This window comes from Mus caroli, unplaced genomic scaffold, assembly GCF_978045245.1.
Source record: "Mus caroli unplaced genomic scaffold, Mus_caroli_1 scaffold_14, whole genome shotgun sequence".
NCBI lineage: Eukaryota > Metazoa > Chordata > Mammalia > Rodentia > Muridae > Mus > Mus caroli.
The window spans coordinates 103,686,417-103,702,683 of record NW_028227269.1 but is presented as its reverse complement, the minus strand read 5'-3'; the positions used below and the strand labels follow the sequence as shown (position 1 = coordinate 103,702,683).

At 43.3% G+C, this 16,267-nt stretch overlaps 1 protein-coding gene across 1 annotated transcript in view; it reads left to right on the top strand.

Annotated features, from left to right (window-relative positions):
* Atg2b (autophagy related 2B) overlaps window positions 1-16,267 on the top strand; it is a 64,564-nt gene that overhangs the window by 9,596 nt on the left and 38,701 nt on the right. Inside the window, exons 2-11 of the mRNA XM_021179653.2 lie at window positions 706-868; window positions 3,757-3,909; window positions 4,616-4,718; window positions 5,924-6,086; window positions 8,544-8,723; window positions 10,788-10,884; window positions 11,422-11,607; window positions 12,571-12,725; window positions 12,815-12,917; window positions 14,333-14,594. Of these exons, the coding sequence (XP_021035312.1) occupies window positions 706-868; window positions 3,757-3,909; window positions 4,616-4,718; window positions 5,924-6,086; window positions 8,544-8,723; window positions 10,788-10,884; window positions 11,422-11,607; window positions 12,571-12,725; window positions 12,815-12,917; window positions 14,333-14,594 (1,565 nt within the window). The remainder of the gene's footprint in view (window positions 1-705; window positions 869-3,756; window positions 3,910-4,615; window positions 4,719-5,923; window positions 6,087-8,543; window positions 8,724-10,787; window positions 10,885-11,421; window positions 11,608-12,570; window positions 12,726-12,814; window positions 12,918-14,332; window positions 14,595-16,267) is intronic.

Sequence of the window (16,267 nt, the reverse complement as noted above, 5' to 3'; positions counted from 1 at the left end):
TATGGTGGCACACAGTTTTAATCCCAGCACTTAGGAGTCAGACGCAAGTGGAATTCTGTGAGTTCAAGGCCAGCCTGATCTACAGAGCTGGTTCCAGGACAGCTAAGGCTACACAGAGAAACCCTGTCTTGGAAAACAAAGCAAAAAAATCTGTCATTGCTTCTAAATCCTTGGAAAGTCTTTAGGGCTCAGACAGACCTGAGGAAAGCTCTTTGTATTAGTCAGGGTTCTCTAGAGGTCAAGAACTGATAGAATGACTCTACATGGGAAGGGGGATTTACCAGAGTGCCTTACAGGCTGTGGTCCACTTAGTCCATCAATGGCTGTCTACTAATGGAAAGTCCAAGAAGCCAGGAGTTGTTCAGTCCATGACGCTGGATAGCTCAGCTGTTCTTAAGAACACAGAGATATGCATGATCACAGATGTTTTATTTTCCCTGCATGTGTGCCCAGGTCTCTGGAGATCAGAAGAAGGTTACAGATGGTTGTGAGCGGTCATGTAGGCACTAGGAATCAAACCCAGGGTTCTCTGGAACAGCAGCCAGTGCTTTTAGCCACTGAGACTTTTTTCTCCAGCCCAGCCTTGCCTTACATTGTCAGTGCTCAGCACCTCTGTGGGCATCTTCATTCACATCATTGAAAAAGTTGACATTCTGTATTTCTATTTGTCTGATTTCAAAATGAGTCTGTTTTTGTTCTCTCTAGTGTCTCAATGAAATCCTGGAGTCAGCAGATGCACCGTTAGAAGTCACGGAAGGATTTATTCAGTCTATTTCCCTGTCCGTCCCATGGGGCTCCTTGCTGCAGGACAACTGTGCCCTGGAAGTGAGAGGACTGGAGATGGTCTTCCGGCCTCGACCTCGAGTAGGTAGGTGTTTCCTGGTGCCCCTTAACCCAGCTGTAAGCAAGTGAGCGTTGGGTTGATGACTTTCAACTGGGTCTGTGAGACTTTTCAGTTGCTAGGATACGAGGATTTAGCACTGTAGGATGTATGTGAGTATGCCTATAGAAGGGTTTCCTCCTAAGTCATGCCCCAGAGCACTAATGTATACATAATACGTGCTTATTTATTTCTAGTTATCTGAAGTGACTTCTCTCGTTTTGGGGAGTGGGGGTACGGGTTGTTCTAGACAGGGTTTCTCTGTGTAGCCCTAGCTGTCCTGGAACTTATTTTGTAGACCAGGCTGGCTTTGAACTCAGAAATCTGCCTGCCTCTGCCTCCCAAGTGCCGGGATTAAAGGCGTGCGCCACCACTGCCTGGCTGTGACTTCTCTTTTAAAGATTAAAAATATTGAGTTCCCAAATGAGAAAGACTATTCAAAGATTCATGGAGAAATGTTGGGAGGGCATAGGATTAGATATTTTTTTAAGTCAAAATTAAAATTTTTGTTATTTTAATTATATGTATGTAGAGAGGGACTTAGGTTTGTGTGCACATGGTCTCTGTGGAGGTCAGAAGCATCAGATCGCCCTAGAACTAGAGTTACAGCAGCTGTGAGCAGCTGATGTAGGTGCTGGGAACAGAGCTCAGGTCCTCTCTAAGAGTAGTTCAGCTCTTAACTCCCCAGCCTCCAGGACGGGGTTTGACTTCAGTTGGTAAAATCTGAACCAACTGGTGTTGAAGAATAATGATTGCTAGGAATTTATATAGCACTAAATTTGTGACTCACCACATCCATGTTGGTAATAGTTATGTAAGCTGGGCTTGGATAAGCTGATGTGCTCTCTCTCAACCGTAGAGGGGAGCACAGAGAAATGGGTAGAAACGGTAACTCTAGATAAATGCTGTCTGTGTACATATGCATAAGTTATAATCCAAAGTATTTCCTGAAAAACAAAAATTTAAATGATGCTTTGTAGAACCGTAGTGATCTGTTTTGTTGATGTATTTATTTTGAGGCAGTCTCACAGTGCAGCTCAGGCTGAACTTGAACTCACTCTATAGCTCAGGCTGGCCTTGAAACCATGATCTTCCTGCCTCAGCCTCTTGAGTGTTGGAATTGTAGGAGTTTTCCACTACAACTGGAAAAATCTGCTATTTAATTGTATCTGTGTGTGTTGTGTGTGTGTGTGTGTTCATGAACACTGAAGCCAGAGAACATCCTCTGGTATTGTTCCTAATACTCTGTTTACCTTATGTTTTTTGAGACAGGGTCTGATAGAGTCTGGACTCAATTAGGCTCGCAGGCCAGCCAGAGTCCTGGGGATCTACTTGTCCCTGTTCCTCGGTGCTAGGGTTACCATGTTAGACTTTTTATGACCAATTTGGGTTTGAACTCAGGTCCTCATGCTTTAAAAGCAAGAACTTTATGGACTAAGCCATCATCCTAGGTTCCTGATAATTTATTATCACATTGTATCTAGCCAGGTTTGGTAACACACATTTCTGGTCCCTGCTCTCAAGAGGCTGAGGCAGGATGATTGTAAGTTTGAAGCCAACCTTCAAATAGTTAGATAGTAAGATTATCTTGGGGCTGGAGAGATGGCTCAGGGGTTAAGAGCACTGACTGTTCTTTGAGGGGTCCTGAGTTCAATTCCCAGCAACCACAACCATCTGCAATGGGATCTGATACCCTCTATTGGTGTGTCTGAAGACAGCAATGGTGTATTCATATACATAAAATGAATAAATAAATCTTAAAAAAAAAAAAGGTTTTTTATCTCAAACAAAGCAAAAATCCCCCAAACAAGAACGAAAATGATTTCATCACCACCACCACCACCATCACTATTGCTATTATTTTGAGTCAGGATTCCCTGGCTGTCCTGGAACTCAGTATGTAACCAGACTGGCATTGTACTCACAGAGGTCCTCCTGCCTCTGCCTGCCTAGTTCAGAGATTAAAGGCCTGTGCCTCTAGTCCTGGCTCTGATTCTGTCTTTCAACCATGGTGGGCAAATATGTCTCCCTTTCAAAAGTTGAGCCTTGAAGTATTTCCTCTTTAAATGAGCCCATTAAAAAGGCTCTAAGTTCTTCTGTGGAAGGCAGCAGTTGCAGTAGAGTGTCAGTTTGTTCTGAGCACTGTAAGGAGGCTCGTATTTCCTCAGCAGGCCAGAACTGGGAAGGGTTCTCAGGGTCCCTGTGTGCAGTCCCTCCGAGGACACTCATTCACCTGCATTTATACTGACTCTGCATCTGCTGTCGCCTGCTCCTTCTGCTGGACCCTCTCCTGCAGATGGAAGAGTAGGCTTTCCTCAGTCTTACAGTGTTTCTTGGCAACACCTCCCTACTCATTCTTGTCAGCCATCTCTTACCTCTCCTAATGCTGATAAACTGTCTTGAGTGCATACTTATAATTGATTTCCCAGCTTTACTGTTGCTTAGCAGACCTCAGCTTGCAGGCCTTAGTCTGCCACCGTTTTCCTTAGTCAGATCTTATTGAGACACAGCCACGCTGTGTGCAAGTGTGACAGAACACATAGCTCATAAAGCCAAGTGAATACCCACTGCCTGACCCTTTACACAGGACGGTGTAGGCTGGAGCATGGTGCAGTGTATGAGTGACTATACCTACTAGGTTTTGTTGAGTCAATAAAAATAAAACTTGATAAAAATAAAACGAAATAAGAATATATTACAGACTTTTCCCCCCTGTATTTTTGTTGTTATAAGGTGATACTTAATGTCCTATGTAACTTCTAGAATATTTTTACAGGTACCATCATAATGTTGACAATCTACCATAACTATAGTATTTTAAGCAGTGATATGTATAGACCTTTGAGAAACTATCTAGGTGTGTTTGTACTTTGCAGCAACTGGGTCCGAGCCTATGTACTGGTCAAGCTTCATGACCAGCAGTATGCAGCTGGCAAAGGAGTGTCTTAGCCAGAAACTGACAGATGAGCAAGGAGAGGCATCGCAGCCTTTCGAGGGACTGGAAAAGTTTGCAGAAACCATCGAAACAGGTTTGCAGTATGAGCGTCTTCACAGCCCAGGTTTTATGTGGTGGTTTGGGGCCTAAGACCCATTCTGTTGGAGGGATGTTCTCTGGGGCTAGAGAGATGGGTCAGTGGTTAAGAACATAGGCTGTTCTTCCAGAGAACAGGTTCAATTCCCAGCACCCACATGGCTGATCATAACAGCCTGTAACTCCAGTTTCAGAGGATCTGACACCTTCATAAAAACATACCTGGAGGAAAACACCAATGCATAGGAAATAAAAATAAATCAATTATTTTAAAAAAGAATTATTTTTTCACTTGAGAACTGAGGCCGTTTTAAACATTGCATTCAGTTTGATTGTATGCTTTGGTTCCCAGGGTTCTCCTTGTTTAGTTAATTATGCCTGTGGGAGGATCAGGCTAGAGATCAGCCTTGTCCCAAGTGTCTGTTGTGATGGAACTTGGGGATGTGCGTATGGGCAACAGTGTGTTTGGCATAATACAGGCTCTGGGTGCTTAAAAGGAAACCAATCTGCCCTTTTTATTTTGTTATCAGACTAGCAATTATTTCTTTCCTGAGAGTGGATGGTGAAGTTGCAGTGATCAGCACTTGCTGAGAGTAATGGCAGCCCAGGAGTGAAGGGGAGGAAGGGTAGGGTGGGGTGGGTGGGATCGGGTCTTACTTGGTGTACCTGTGGTTTTACCATTGACACTTGCTTGTTTGCTCTAGTACTAAGAAGAGTGAAAGTCACTTTTATAGATACTGTTTTAAGAATTGAACATGTGCCAGAAAATTCTAAAACTGGAGCTGCACTTGAAATCCGAGTAGACAGGTAAGATGATTTTATATCTGAAAGCTTAAGGACCTCACTCTCTGACACTACACTTGAGGATGCTGGACGCTGCGGTGATGCTAAATTCATGTATTGCATAACTTCAGAGCACAGCACTGCTCTCTAAAGTATGCTCTCATCCCATACAGAAGCTGGACGCCCCAGCTAGAGTGTCGTTATACCCAGGGCTATGTGGAGCTTGCCTGGGCAGTCTTCTTAGTTAACTTGAGTGCTGCCACGGTGACGCTCTACAGAGTCTGCGCTTCCCACATGTGCACAGTAGTTAGGCGAGTCTCGGTGTGTGGAAGACTCCAGGCCGTGGTGCTTGGCTTGCCTACTTCTTTAGTGAAAATGGATGATGGTGCTGTTTCTTTTGAGAATTTTGTGAGGATTAAGTCAAGAATGTTGCTCTTACAGGAGCTCTGACAGTGTTGAAGTAGTAACTGTTCAACTCTGGCCATGTTATATGGCCTCCTCACAGAACAGTCCACTGAAGGGCACTGGAGACGTGGCTCAGTGGCTGAGAGCATTTCCCGCTCTTCCAGAGGACCTGAGTTCAGATCCCAGCACTCATGTAGACCAGTTCACAATGGCCTCTAACTCCAGCTCCAGGAGATCCAGTATTCTCTTCTGTCCTTGGGGGGGCAACTGCACATATATATGCAACATAAAACTCACACCTATATACCTATACACATAAATGAAAAAAAATGCATATTGAATATCAAAGATTGACGATATCCAGCTGCCTACCTCTGCCTCCAAGTGCTGGGATTAAAGGACTGTCACCACGCCTGATGAAACAGACTACTACTTTTTTTTTTTAAGATTTATTTATTATTATACATAAGTACACTGTAGCTGTCTTCAGATGCACCAGAAGAGGGCATCAGATCTCATTACGGATGGTTGTGAGCCATCATGTGGTTGCTGGGATTTGAACTCAGGACCTTTGGAGAGCAGTCAGTTCTCTTAACCACTGAGCCATCTCGCCAGCCCCAACAAACTTCTTTTGAGACAGACTCTTGTGTAGGTAGGCAGCTCTTGAGTGCCTGCTCATCCTCCCTCAGCCTCCCTGGTGCTGGGCTACAGGCAATGTTGTTATAGGCATGGTCTTAGGGGCACTACCTATGACGTTTCCTTTTAACTTAGAACACCTAGGTCCCCAGGAGTCTGCCCAAGTGCCCTCTTGTTGTACCTTTCAGGACCGTGTACTGTGACGAAACAGCCGACGAGTCCTCAGGAGTCAATGTGCATCAGCCCACAGCTTTTGCTCATAAATTGCTGCAGCTCTCTGGGGTGTCTCTGTTCTGGGATGAATTTTCTGCTTCAGCAAAATCTTCCCCCGTGTGTTCAACTGCACCAGTGGTAAGGAAAATGAAGCATAATCCCCCAGACAGGTGTGGGGGTGTTGCTCAGTCGGCAGAGGGCTGGCTTAGCATGCATGGAGTCCTAGGTCCCATCACTAGCACTTGGGAGGCAGAGTCAGGGGGTTAGAGATTCAAGGGCATCCTCAGACAGTGAGTTCAAGGCCACCCTGAACTATATATATATATATATATATATATATATGAAACCCTGACTTAAAAAAAACCAAACCAAAACCCAACCCAATAGAACAACTCAAAACATAGTCCTGAGTTTTAGAAGTTTTAAATAAAGTCTGTCAGCCAGGTGTGGGTATCATAGAAATTATTAATAATCCTGGCCTAAGGTTTCTATCCCCTCTTTGGTTATTGAGTCCCCAGATTAAACACACACTCACACACAGTCTTTATACTTATAATATGCCTTAACCAGCACAGTAGCTGGGCAGCTGCCTAGCCTTCATGCTATTAGAATTACCTTTCCTATCAGCAACCCTGAGTTATTACTTTCTATGTTCTATCTGAGCCGCTCTTAACTTCAGTTGGGCAGCCCCCAGGGCCATGTTTTTATGGCTCAGCTAACCCATGGTAGCTTCTCCTTCCTCCTCCACATTCTTCTACCTCATGGTTCTCTCTCCTTCAAGCCTTAGAAACCTCAAACCCACCTATGTCTCTTCTGCCCAGCTATTGGCTGTTGACATCTTTATTTACCAATCACAGTTAACTGTGGGCAGGGTCACTCAGTGTCTTACCTTTGGGGTAACCAGTCTTGGGGGCCCCAAATTAGCATTAGAATATAGTAGCATTAGACCAACCCACCATAGTGAGAGTGCATGTTGTAATCCCAGCATATGAGAGGTTGAAACAGGAGGCTTTCCAGTTTGAGGGCTACTAGTGAGTCTCTGTCTAGGGACTGTTAAATTTTCCTGAATACAACATCCACTAATGAGTTCAGCAAATCTGTTAACACAAATATTCAGCTAGTATATCAGACACCAGCCTTGAACCCCTAAAGCTCTGCCAGCCTGATGCTTGTTAATGGAGAAATGCTTCATGTATATCTGTAGGTAGAATGAGATGTTAACATCTAAGGGAGCTAATGCTAATTGTCTTGATGGGTTTTGGAGTCCGTGTGAAAACCAGGCTCCTGGGCATGTCTGTGAGCAGTCTCTGTGTACATGATTAGATGGGCGGGCTTCCTGAAATGTGGGTGATGTCATTCGATGGGCTGCTCTCAAGGCACAGAAAAAGGAGAAGGAGAGTGAGTGCAGTGCTCGCGGTGGTACAGTGCTGCTTTCTGACTGTGGTGCTGTGTGAAGAGCTGGCCTCCTGCCCACTGCCTTCCCCAGCACAGTGGGATGGATGCCTGGGCCTGGGCTGGAGGGAACCCTTCCTTCCTTAAGTCACTTCTTGTAATGCCACTCAACTGGACACATCATGCAGTGCCCAGCCTTTCTCATTCAGAAGCACCGTTCCCTTCCATGACAAGTGCCTGTCCTCGCGAGCATTAGCACAAGAACCATACCTTAAGTGTTTCCCGTTATTAAGAGGTCTTAATTCTTTGCTGAGCACAGCATTCTTTTATAAGTTACTTTTATAAGTACTTCTATAATTTGCCTTTTGTTTCACAAGTCAGTTCTTTGGGGAGGGCTCTCTCTCTCTCTCTCTCTCTCTCTCTCTCTCTCTTCCTCTGTGTGTGTGCACGCGAGTGTGTGTGCATGCATATATATGTATTTATTGAGATATAGTCTCTCACTTTGTCATTGTGTGGCTCAGGTTGATCTCAGACTAGTGATTTCCAGTCTCAACCTCCTGAATGCTGGGATTACAGGTGTTATTTCCACATTGGTTTGATTTTCTTACTTATATTGTGTATTATTTGAATAAATAATTGTATACATGTATACACGCATGCACACACACACACACACACACACGAACTTGTGTGTACTGTATTTATGGACGTGTGTGTGGCGATCTGAGGACAGCTGGAGTCAGTTCTCACATGGTCATGTGCACTATAAGACTTGACTCAGGCACCAGGTAGGGACAAGTGCTTTTCCCACTGGGCCATCTTGCTGGCTCTGTTCTGTTTCAGTATTTCCATGATTTGTTTTTATTTCTGGGTGCTATGTTAACACAATACTGCTTCATTTTAGCTACAATGCAAGGCTATGCCCAAAGTAATGATGCAGTTTTCCAAATACTTCATTTTCTTTTGTTTTTGTTTTTGGGATTTCAAGGTATTTCTTTGTGTAGCTTTGGCTGTTCGGGAACTCTGATCTGTAGACCAGACTGACCTTGAACTCACAGAGATCAGCTGCCTCTGGATTAAAGCATGTGCCACTACCACTGGGCGAAATGCTTTATTCTCAAGACGATCTTTATACCTCATACCCTGAATTATTTATGCTAAAGTATTTTAAATGGTTACTTTCCTTTTATTCCCTTATTATAGGAAACTGAGCCAAAGCTGTCACCTAGCTGGAACCCCAAAATTGTTTATGAGCCACACCCACAACTAACTAGAACGTTACCGGAGATAGCACCCTCGGATCCAGTGCAGATTGGAAGGCTACTGGGCAGGCTGGAATTGAGTCTCACTTTAAAACAGAATGAAGTGCTTCCAGGAGCCAAGGTTAGTGTTGTTTTGTTGCTTCTACCAAACTCGAGGTACTTAGTCTATAGGGTGTATGGTGGTTGGTTGCTGTGGGCAAGCGAGTATCTATCTTCACTTTCAGTGTTCTGTCCCAGATTTTCCTGCCTTTTTTTGAATTTCTCTCTCTCTCTCTTAAGAAGTCCTTTATCAGGTCTTTTCCTTGTTGGCTTCTAAGGGGTTGTTAATGGAGCAGATACTGTAGGTAGTTAGCTGTAAATTCTGTAGGGACTGCCCTGCTGTGGCAACATCCTTGGGAAACAAGCTCATGTATGTCTTTGGGGAGTGCATGTGCCATTTCTTAAAGAAACTTTCATGGTTCTCTTTTGGCTAGATACAGTTCTTTACATTTGTAAGCTTTGATTTTTAAGATGTAAAAATTTGTGTAACTATTCTCTGTGTTGCTTTTAGAGTTCTGCATATTAAAGGACAGAGGAACACGTAGCACTTTTGTGTGGTGACATTGTGTTCCACTTCCAGCCAGTCTTGAGTATTTAGAGACACGATTATTCTTGTCTGTACATTAATGTTTTTACATAGTTACTTGAGTATTTATGTATATTTTGTTAAATGTAAATAAATGAATATTATATGGAAACATTAAGTTCTGGAGATCAGCATTGGGCAGCATAGAGCTTGGAAATCGTAACTCAGAATGGTCATAACGGGGCACCATGCCAGATTAGAACTTTATAGTCTCTTCCAGTGTTCCTTAAACCTGAGTCTCTAAGCTGTGTGTTCAGGTGTCTTTCAAGAGTGCATGTTCTGGGGCTGGAGAGATGACTCAGTGGTTAAGAGCACTGATGGCTCTTCCAAAGGTCCTGAGTTCAAATCCCAGCAACCATGTGGTGGCTCACAACCATCTGTAATGAGATCTGACGCCCTCTTCTGGTGTGTCTGAAGATGGCTACAGTGTACTTACATATAATAAATAAATAAATCTTTAAAAAAAAAAAAAAGCATGTTTTGATACCTGAGAGCGTTTCCTCTGGGGTCTGTTGCATCTTACACATTTAGTTTCAGTGGGTGTTTGGGGAAAGTTCTGTTTGAATTTAGAAAAATTTGTTACCACATTACAGAATTGAAAAATTCTTAGTTATTATTTTCAGTGTTCTATATTTTCAAAAGAAAGCAGTGAGTGCTTTGTTCTTTGAATTCCAAATTCAGAATGTACCAATAATGAAATATTTCTATGACAGAAACGAAACTCCTGATTTTCCACTCTAATACAACCCAGAGTGGGATTTAATCCAAGAAACAAAGTTGTTCAGTAACACATTTGCCCACTCTGCCCTGCCTCACTTAAGGATGTGGGCTGGGTGTCACCAAACACTCCGTGTGAGGAGTGCCATGGACAGCCATGCTGTGGAGGGGGTGGAGCCTTTGCATTTGTGTCTCTTAGGCTCAGCTCTGCTGAGGGGCTGTGTGGTCTTTGCTCTGTGGATCTGTTTCCTCGTTTGTAATACAGAGACAGCAATAACTTGAGAGTAGGGGCTGGGTAATGGCTCGGTGTTCACCAGACATAATGAGACAGATGTGAGGGAAAAGTGTGTACAGGGAACAAGGAGGGAAGGGCCCATTAGCACTGCTTTCTGTCTGGGTGTCAGCTGTGCCTTCCAGCCTGTGTGCAGAAGGCAGGCTGCAGCCCCACAGGCATCCTTGAGGCTGGCTGTGCAGTCTCCACGAGGACGCGGCTGCGGCTTAGCTGGGCTTCCAGACTCTAAGTCGGTGCTGAGGATTCGGTTGTTCTGGAGGGTGACGAGTGCTGTGTTCTTGCTGTGTTCTCTGGTCTCCGGAAGATGGAGCTAGGCAAGGCAGACTGCCCGTATGGGTCTGGACGTGCTGATGTGCAATGCCTCAGGCTTTTCCTTCCTGGAGCAACAGTTGCAGGTCTTTAAGCTCTTTTGTTGAGATTGTGTGGATCAATTGTGTGAGGTGAAGCTGCCGAAGACCAAAGGCGATGCTTATCTCAGTGCCATAACCTCTCCCCAGTTCCTGACAACGAGCTGGGACCTATTTATTCTCAACTGTTCTTGTGTTTTTAAGTTGGATGTCGATGGACAGATAGACTCCTTTCATCTATTCCTGTCACCGAGGCAGGTACACCTCCTTCTGGATATGTTAGCAGCTATTGCTGGACCAGGCAAGTATGGCTCTGCTGTGATTATATCCTGTAATTCTTGAAACTCTTAAGAGAAAATATAGAACATAGATGAATTTGTATTCTTTTGGGGTATGTGACATTAAAGGTATATTTTAAGTAGATATCCTGGTTACTTTATTGGATTAGATCTTTTATATTGTATTATAGTTTGGATTTGATTTAGATTATTTGTGTTACATTCATTTTAAAAATTATTTTGACTGTATCTTTGGTTGGGGAATGTTGCATTTGATATTTCATTTACCTCATATAACCAGAAAAAAAAAAAACCATGTAATTTTTGTACAAGGTGGGTAGCACACACAGTATTTTTAGATACTCATATTTTCTAGAGGTAAGAGTTTAGGTTCTTGGCTCCTTGCTTAAAACTGTTGCCGAGCCCTCTGGTTGATGGGAGAGTGGTTTTCTGCCAGTATGGTCACATTGCCATTGGTATTGGATAAGTGGGGTTTGGGAAAGAAATGCTTACGTATCTAAATACAAATTTAATTTTGCTTTCCTTTTATATACTTGTAGAAAATTCTAGCAAAATAGGGCTGGCTAATAAAGACAGGAAAAATCGACCCATGCAGCAGGAAGATGAGTACCGAATTCAGATGGAATTAAACCGGTATTATCTGAGGAAAGATTCCCTCTCTATGGGTGTGTCTTCAGAGAAGAGCTTCTATGAGACAGAAACAGCTCGTACACCTTCTAGCCGTGGTAAGCAGCTCGGGCAGTCTAGACTAGACCTGCATTTTCCCTTGTGTGGAATTAGACTTGATTTGGCTTCTAAGAGAAATCACTTGCAGTGCGGAACAGACCTTCAGTGACGACATTGGTTCTGTTCTGTTGGCCCACATGCACAGCTGCGGGCACCACGCTACCATTTTCAAGGGTATAGGTGGTCTTGAAAGTGATGGTGTTGTCCCTAAGGGAGTCAGTGTGTAAATTGTAGATCCAGACATTAAGTTTGGGGACACCTGTCATCTCAGTGTGCACTCACCTGAGTGTGTGTGTGTGCCTGTGTGTGCCTGTGTGCAGCATACTCCCTTAAGTAGGAAGCATGGCTGACCTTGTTGGTCTGTCACTCAGCCTGCTTTATGTTACAGGGATTTCAGACTGTATGAACACTGTGGATGTAAATACGAAGAAGCTGTTGAAATGTAAAATGTTGAACCAAATAAAAAATTCAAGCCTACTCAAAGAACTTGTAGACATGAGTTTGATTTGTATGATGGTCAGACAGTCACCAGAGAGAAGGCACTGAACTACCAGTGGAGTCCTAACTGTCTCTGGTCCTTCCTTCTCATCCATGAGAAACCAGACTGCAGTTCAGTTACACAATTTCATTATTTACAGTTTGGTGCTGGAGACAAAACCCAGGGCCCCATGTGAGCTGATGCCATTTGAAAATCTGAATTTCAACTTCTCAATTGCTATATGACAAGTAACAATCTGTTGTATTGCTGCTGTTATATAAACCCAGGAAACACTTTTGTGACTGTGTGCCATTGCATGTTTACTGTGCTGCTAAGGGCCATGTGCAGGCATGCTCTTCCTGCAGCAGAGCTGTACAGCTGTGTCTCAGATAACTGGAAGGAAGGTTCTGTAAGTGTGACTAAACGACTTGAACGTGCGCATTGAGGGAATGTGTCATCAATGACAAGGTATATTTCTCTCCAGAGGAAGAAGTTTTCTTCTCCATGGCCGACATGGACATGTCTCACAGTCTGTCCTCTCTTCCACCCCTTGGGGACCCACCACACATGGACCTGGAGCTGTCCCTGACGAGTACATACACCAACACACCTGCGGGGTCCCCGCTAAGCGCCACTGTGGTACAGTATTCCTTCTTTTCTTCTCAGCTTAAAACGCTGCTGCTAAGGGCCTCGCCTTTATTCATGGACTTAAAACTAATCTTTTGTAGCTTCAGCCAACTTGGGGAGAGTTTGCCGACCACAAAGAGCAGCCAGTCAGAGGGCCAGCGTTCCAGTCTGACGTGGTCCACCCGGCATCTTTACAAAAGGCTGGTTAGTGCCCACTGGAAGCTTTGAAAATGTAAAGGGGAAGATGCATTTTGCCATTTTTCTCTCCCTCTTTTCAGAATAAACATCTGATCTGTCTCTCTGTCTATCTACCTACCTTTATGTATCTATCTATATATCTGTCTTTATCATCTATTTATCAGTACTTCTTTTCCTGTGCTCCTGGGGTGTGTACCCAGGGCTTGCACATGGCAAGCCTGCACTCTTTCTATCACATTCTATGTGTGTGTCTTTCATAAGTTTTCTTTTAGCCAAGGAGAGTCACAAAGTTTAGGAAGGAAAGAATAATTGGACAATTCATTGAAAAATATTTAAAAATAGTTACTTACTCATTATATTTCTTTTTTGTTTTTGAGATAGGGTCTCATGTAGCTCAGGCTGCCTAGCTTTGGTCTCACCTGAGCTCCTCCACCTCCTGAGTTCTAGGTTACTAGGTGTGCACCACTATGCCTGGTTCTCAATACATTTACATATATATATATATATATATATATATTTAAATACATAGATATTATGGGGAAATATACAATAGGTTTTACATCATTGCAATTTTAAACTTTCAGTCAACTATCTGATTTGTGTTGTGTATATATGTGTGCATGTGTGTGTGTGTATATATGCCTGTATGTTTGTGTGATATGTGTGCATTCATGTGTGCCTATATATGTATGGTATATGTATTTGTGTGTGTGTGTGTGCACAGTATATATGCATGTGCATACACATGTGTTTATATGTGTAAGCATATTGTGCACATGTGTGTATACATGTTTATGTATATTTTTGTGTGTGAATGTGTGGGTGTGCTTATGTGCACATGTGTGCCTGTGTGTGCTTATGTGTGTATGCAGTGGTGTGTATGCAATGCAAGTGCATGTGGCTGTCATGTTGGACATAAAACTTGACAGTGCCCAGCCAGTGCTCCATCATTATACACTAGCTCGCTGAGTTGTTTTTCACTGCTTCTGTGTTGTTTAAAAGAAAGTTTTAATTTTGATTCTGCATTCCCTTCCCAGAATTGGGTATTGAACTTAGTACTTTGAGTATGCCGGGCAATGCTTTTCCACTGTTCTGCACTCTCGAACCTCATTCTTCAATATTTAACTGAACTAATTTAACTGAACTAATCTCAATGGAGAATTTGGCGTGCAGATTTTGGTTAATCTTGTTTTTTTTTTTTTTTTTTCTCACACAGTTTTATAGTATAAAAGATGTGTCCACACATTTCTCCTTACTGAGGTGGACTCTCGTACTTCAGGTACAAGAATCCTACATGCCAGATGCAGCAGGGTAGCAGTCTATTTAAGATGTCTGCTGTTACTCTGGCTGCTCTGGGCTTCCTCTCCTTTAAAGCTAAGGTAACATCTTGTCATTCTAACTCATAACTTCATGTATTTCAGCTCTCTCCTCTAGGTCTGTTTCAGTGGATGAATCCAGACCTGAGTTTATCTGCAGGTTGGCTCTCGGCATATTCTCCGTCTCTGTGCTTCACATCGATCCTTTGTCTCCAGCGGAAACATCTCTGAACGTCAACCCATTGACACGCATGGCCATCGATTTCTTCTCCTGTATAGAAAAGATGGACCCAGCAATATTTTCGACGGGAGACTTTAAGTCTTTCCGAGCAGTCTTTGCCGAAGCTTGTTCACACGATCACCTTAGGTGAACTCTCATGATTACTAAAGCTACTTCGTAAAGAACCAAATACGCGCTTTTGCATCTGTTTGCCTTTCTGCATTGGTTTTTAATGGCTAATAGTCACTACAGTACTGCAGAGATGATCCGTAGGGTCTCCTTCAGTGGTGTAGTGTGAGAACAGTGCAGCCTCAGCACTGGGTAGTTTGCAGCTCCCTCCCTTTCTTTGCCAAGTTTGTGTGACCACATTTTGCTTCATTCTTGCCACCACTGTTGAAATTATGGGATGGTTCTTTTTGGCCCTGGCAGTGACAGAGGTGATGGTGGTAGTAAGGTTGGGACTGATGAGGGAGAGCTTGGGAAAGGTCCTGTTAGGCCATGAGTAACCAAGCCTGGGCCGAGTTTGCATGCTTCAGTTCCTGCTGATTCTTAGAGCCATGAGCCTTCCTAGTGAGACCTAATCGATGAGCTAATTGAACCAGCAATATAGGACTAGCATGCAAATGCTGTGTGTGTGTATAAAACTTTTATTTTTATGTCTATGGCTGTATGTGTATGGACAGTTGTGAATTGCCACGTGGGTGCTGGGGTTTGAACCTAGATCTTCTGGAATAACCTGGGTTTATTTAATCTTAATCACTGAGCTAGCTTTCCAGCCCCAGTACTGTGTATTTTAATATGTATGGGATCTATAAAAGGAGTAAAATGAGTGATATTTGTATAATATCTGGACAAATAAAATTTGTTTTTGGTGACAGGATCTCATGATGCAGTCTAGTCTGGTCTCAACCTTTGAGGCAGCCAAAGCCAACCCTGGGCTCAAGCCAGCCCTCTTGCTCCTGCCTCCTGACGTGGTAGATGTGAGCCAGCATGCTTGGTTTTAGGTAGTGCTGGGGGGCTGAAGCAGGGCTTCACGTGTGCAAGGCTGGCGCTCTGCGGCTGAGCTGAACCCTTAGCCCTAGCTTGAGGTTTTTAGGTAAGTTTTCTGGAGGGTCAAAATTAACATCTGAAGTAGTTTTTGACTCCCATCAAAAGACGCTCTATAGGTTAAGACCATAGTACTTCTTTTTTTTTTTTTTAAAGATTTATTTATCATATTTAAGTACACTGTAGCTGTCTTCAGACACTCCAGAAGAGGGAGTCAGATCTCACTGTAGATGTTTGTGAGCCATCCATCATGTGGTTGCTGGGACTTGAACTCAGGACCTTCAGAAGAGCAGTCGGTGCTCTTACCCGCTGAGACATCTCTCTAGCCCAGGACCATAGTACTTCTAATAAAAGTATAAAAACATTTTCCCTCAGTTTTGTTAGAGTTCGAAACAGCTTCTGGTAGAAAATATGACCAAAAAACCTGTGAACCTCTCAACTGAAGTTTTAAAAAATTACTGCATGATTTTTGTTCCTTGGCTTTGGAGACACTCTTGACTCTCAGAAACAGTGGTCTTCCTGCCTCGTCTTCCAGATTCCCGAGATTTCAGGTGTTCACACCACGCGCAGCTTGAATGATGTTTTTATTTTTTAGATTGTTTTAAGAAGCCATTTCATACATTTTACAGTTCTGAATTTTTTTTTAAAGAAGTTATTTTGTTTTAAGACAGAGTCTTACCTTGTAACCTTGACTGGCCTGGAACTTGGTATGTACTAGACTGGCCTCAAAACTTGTAGCGATCCATCTGCCTCTGCCTCCAAAGTGCTGGCAT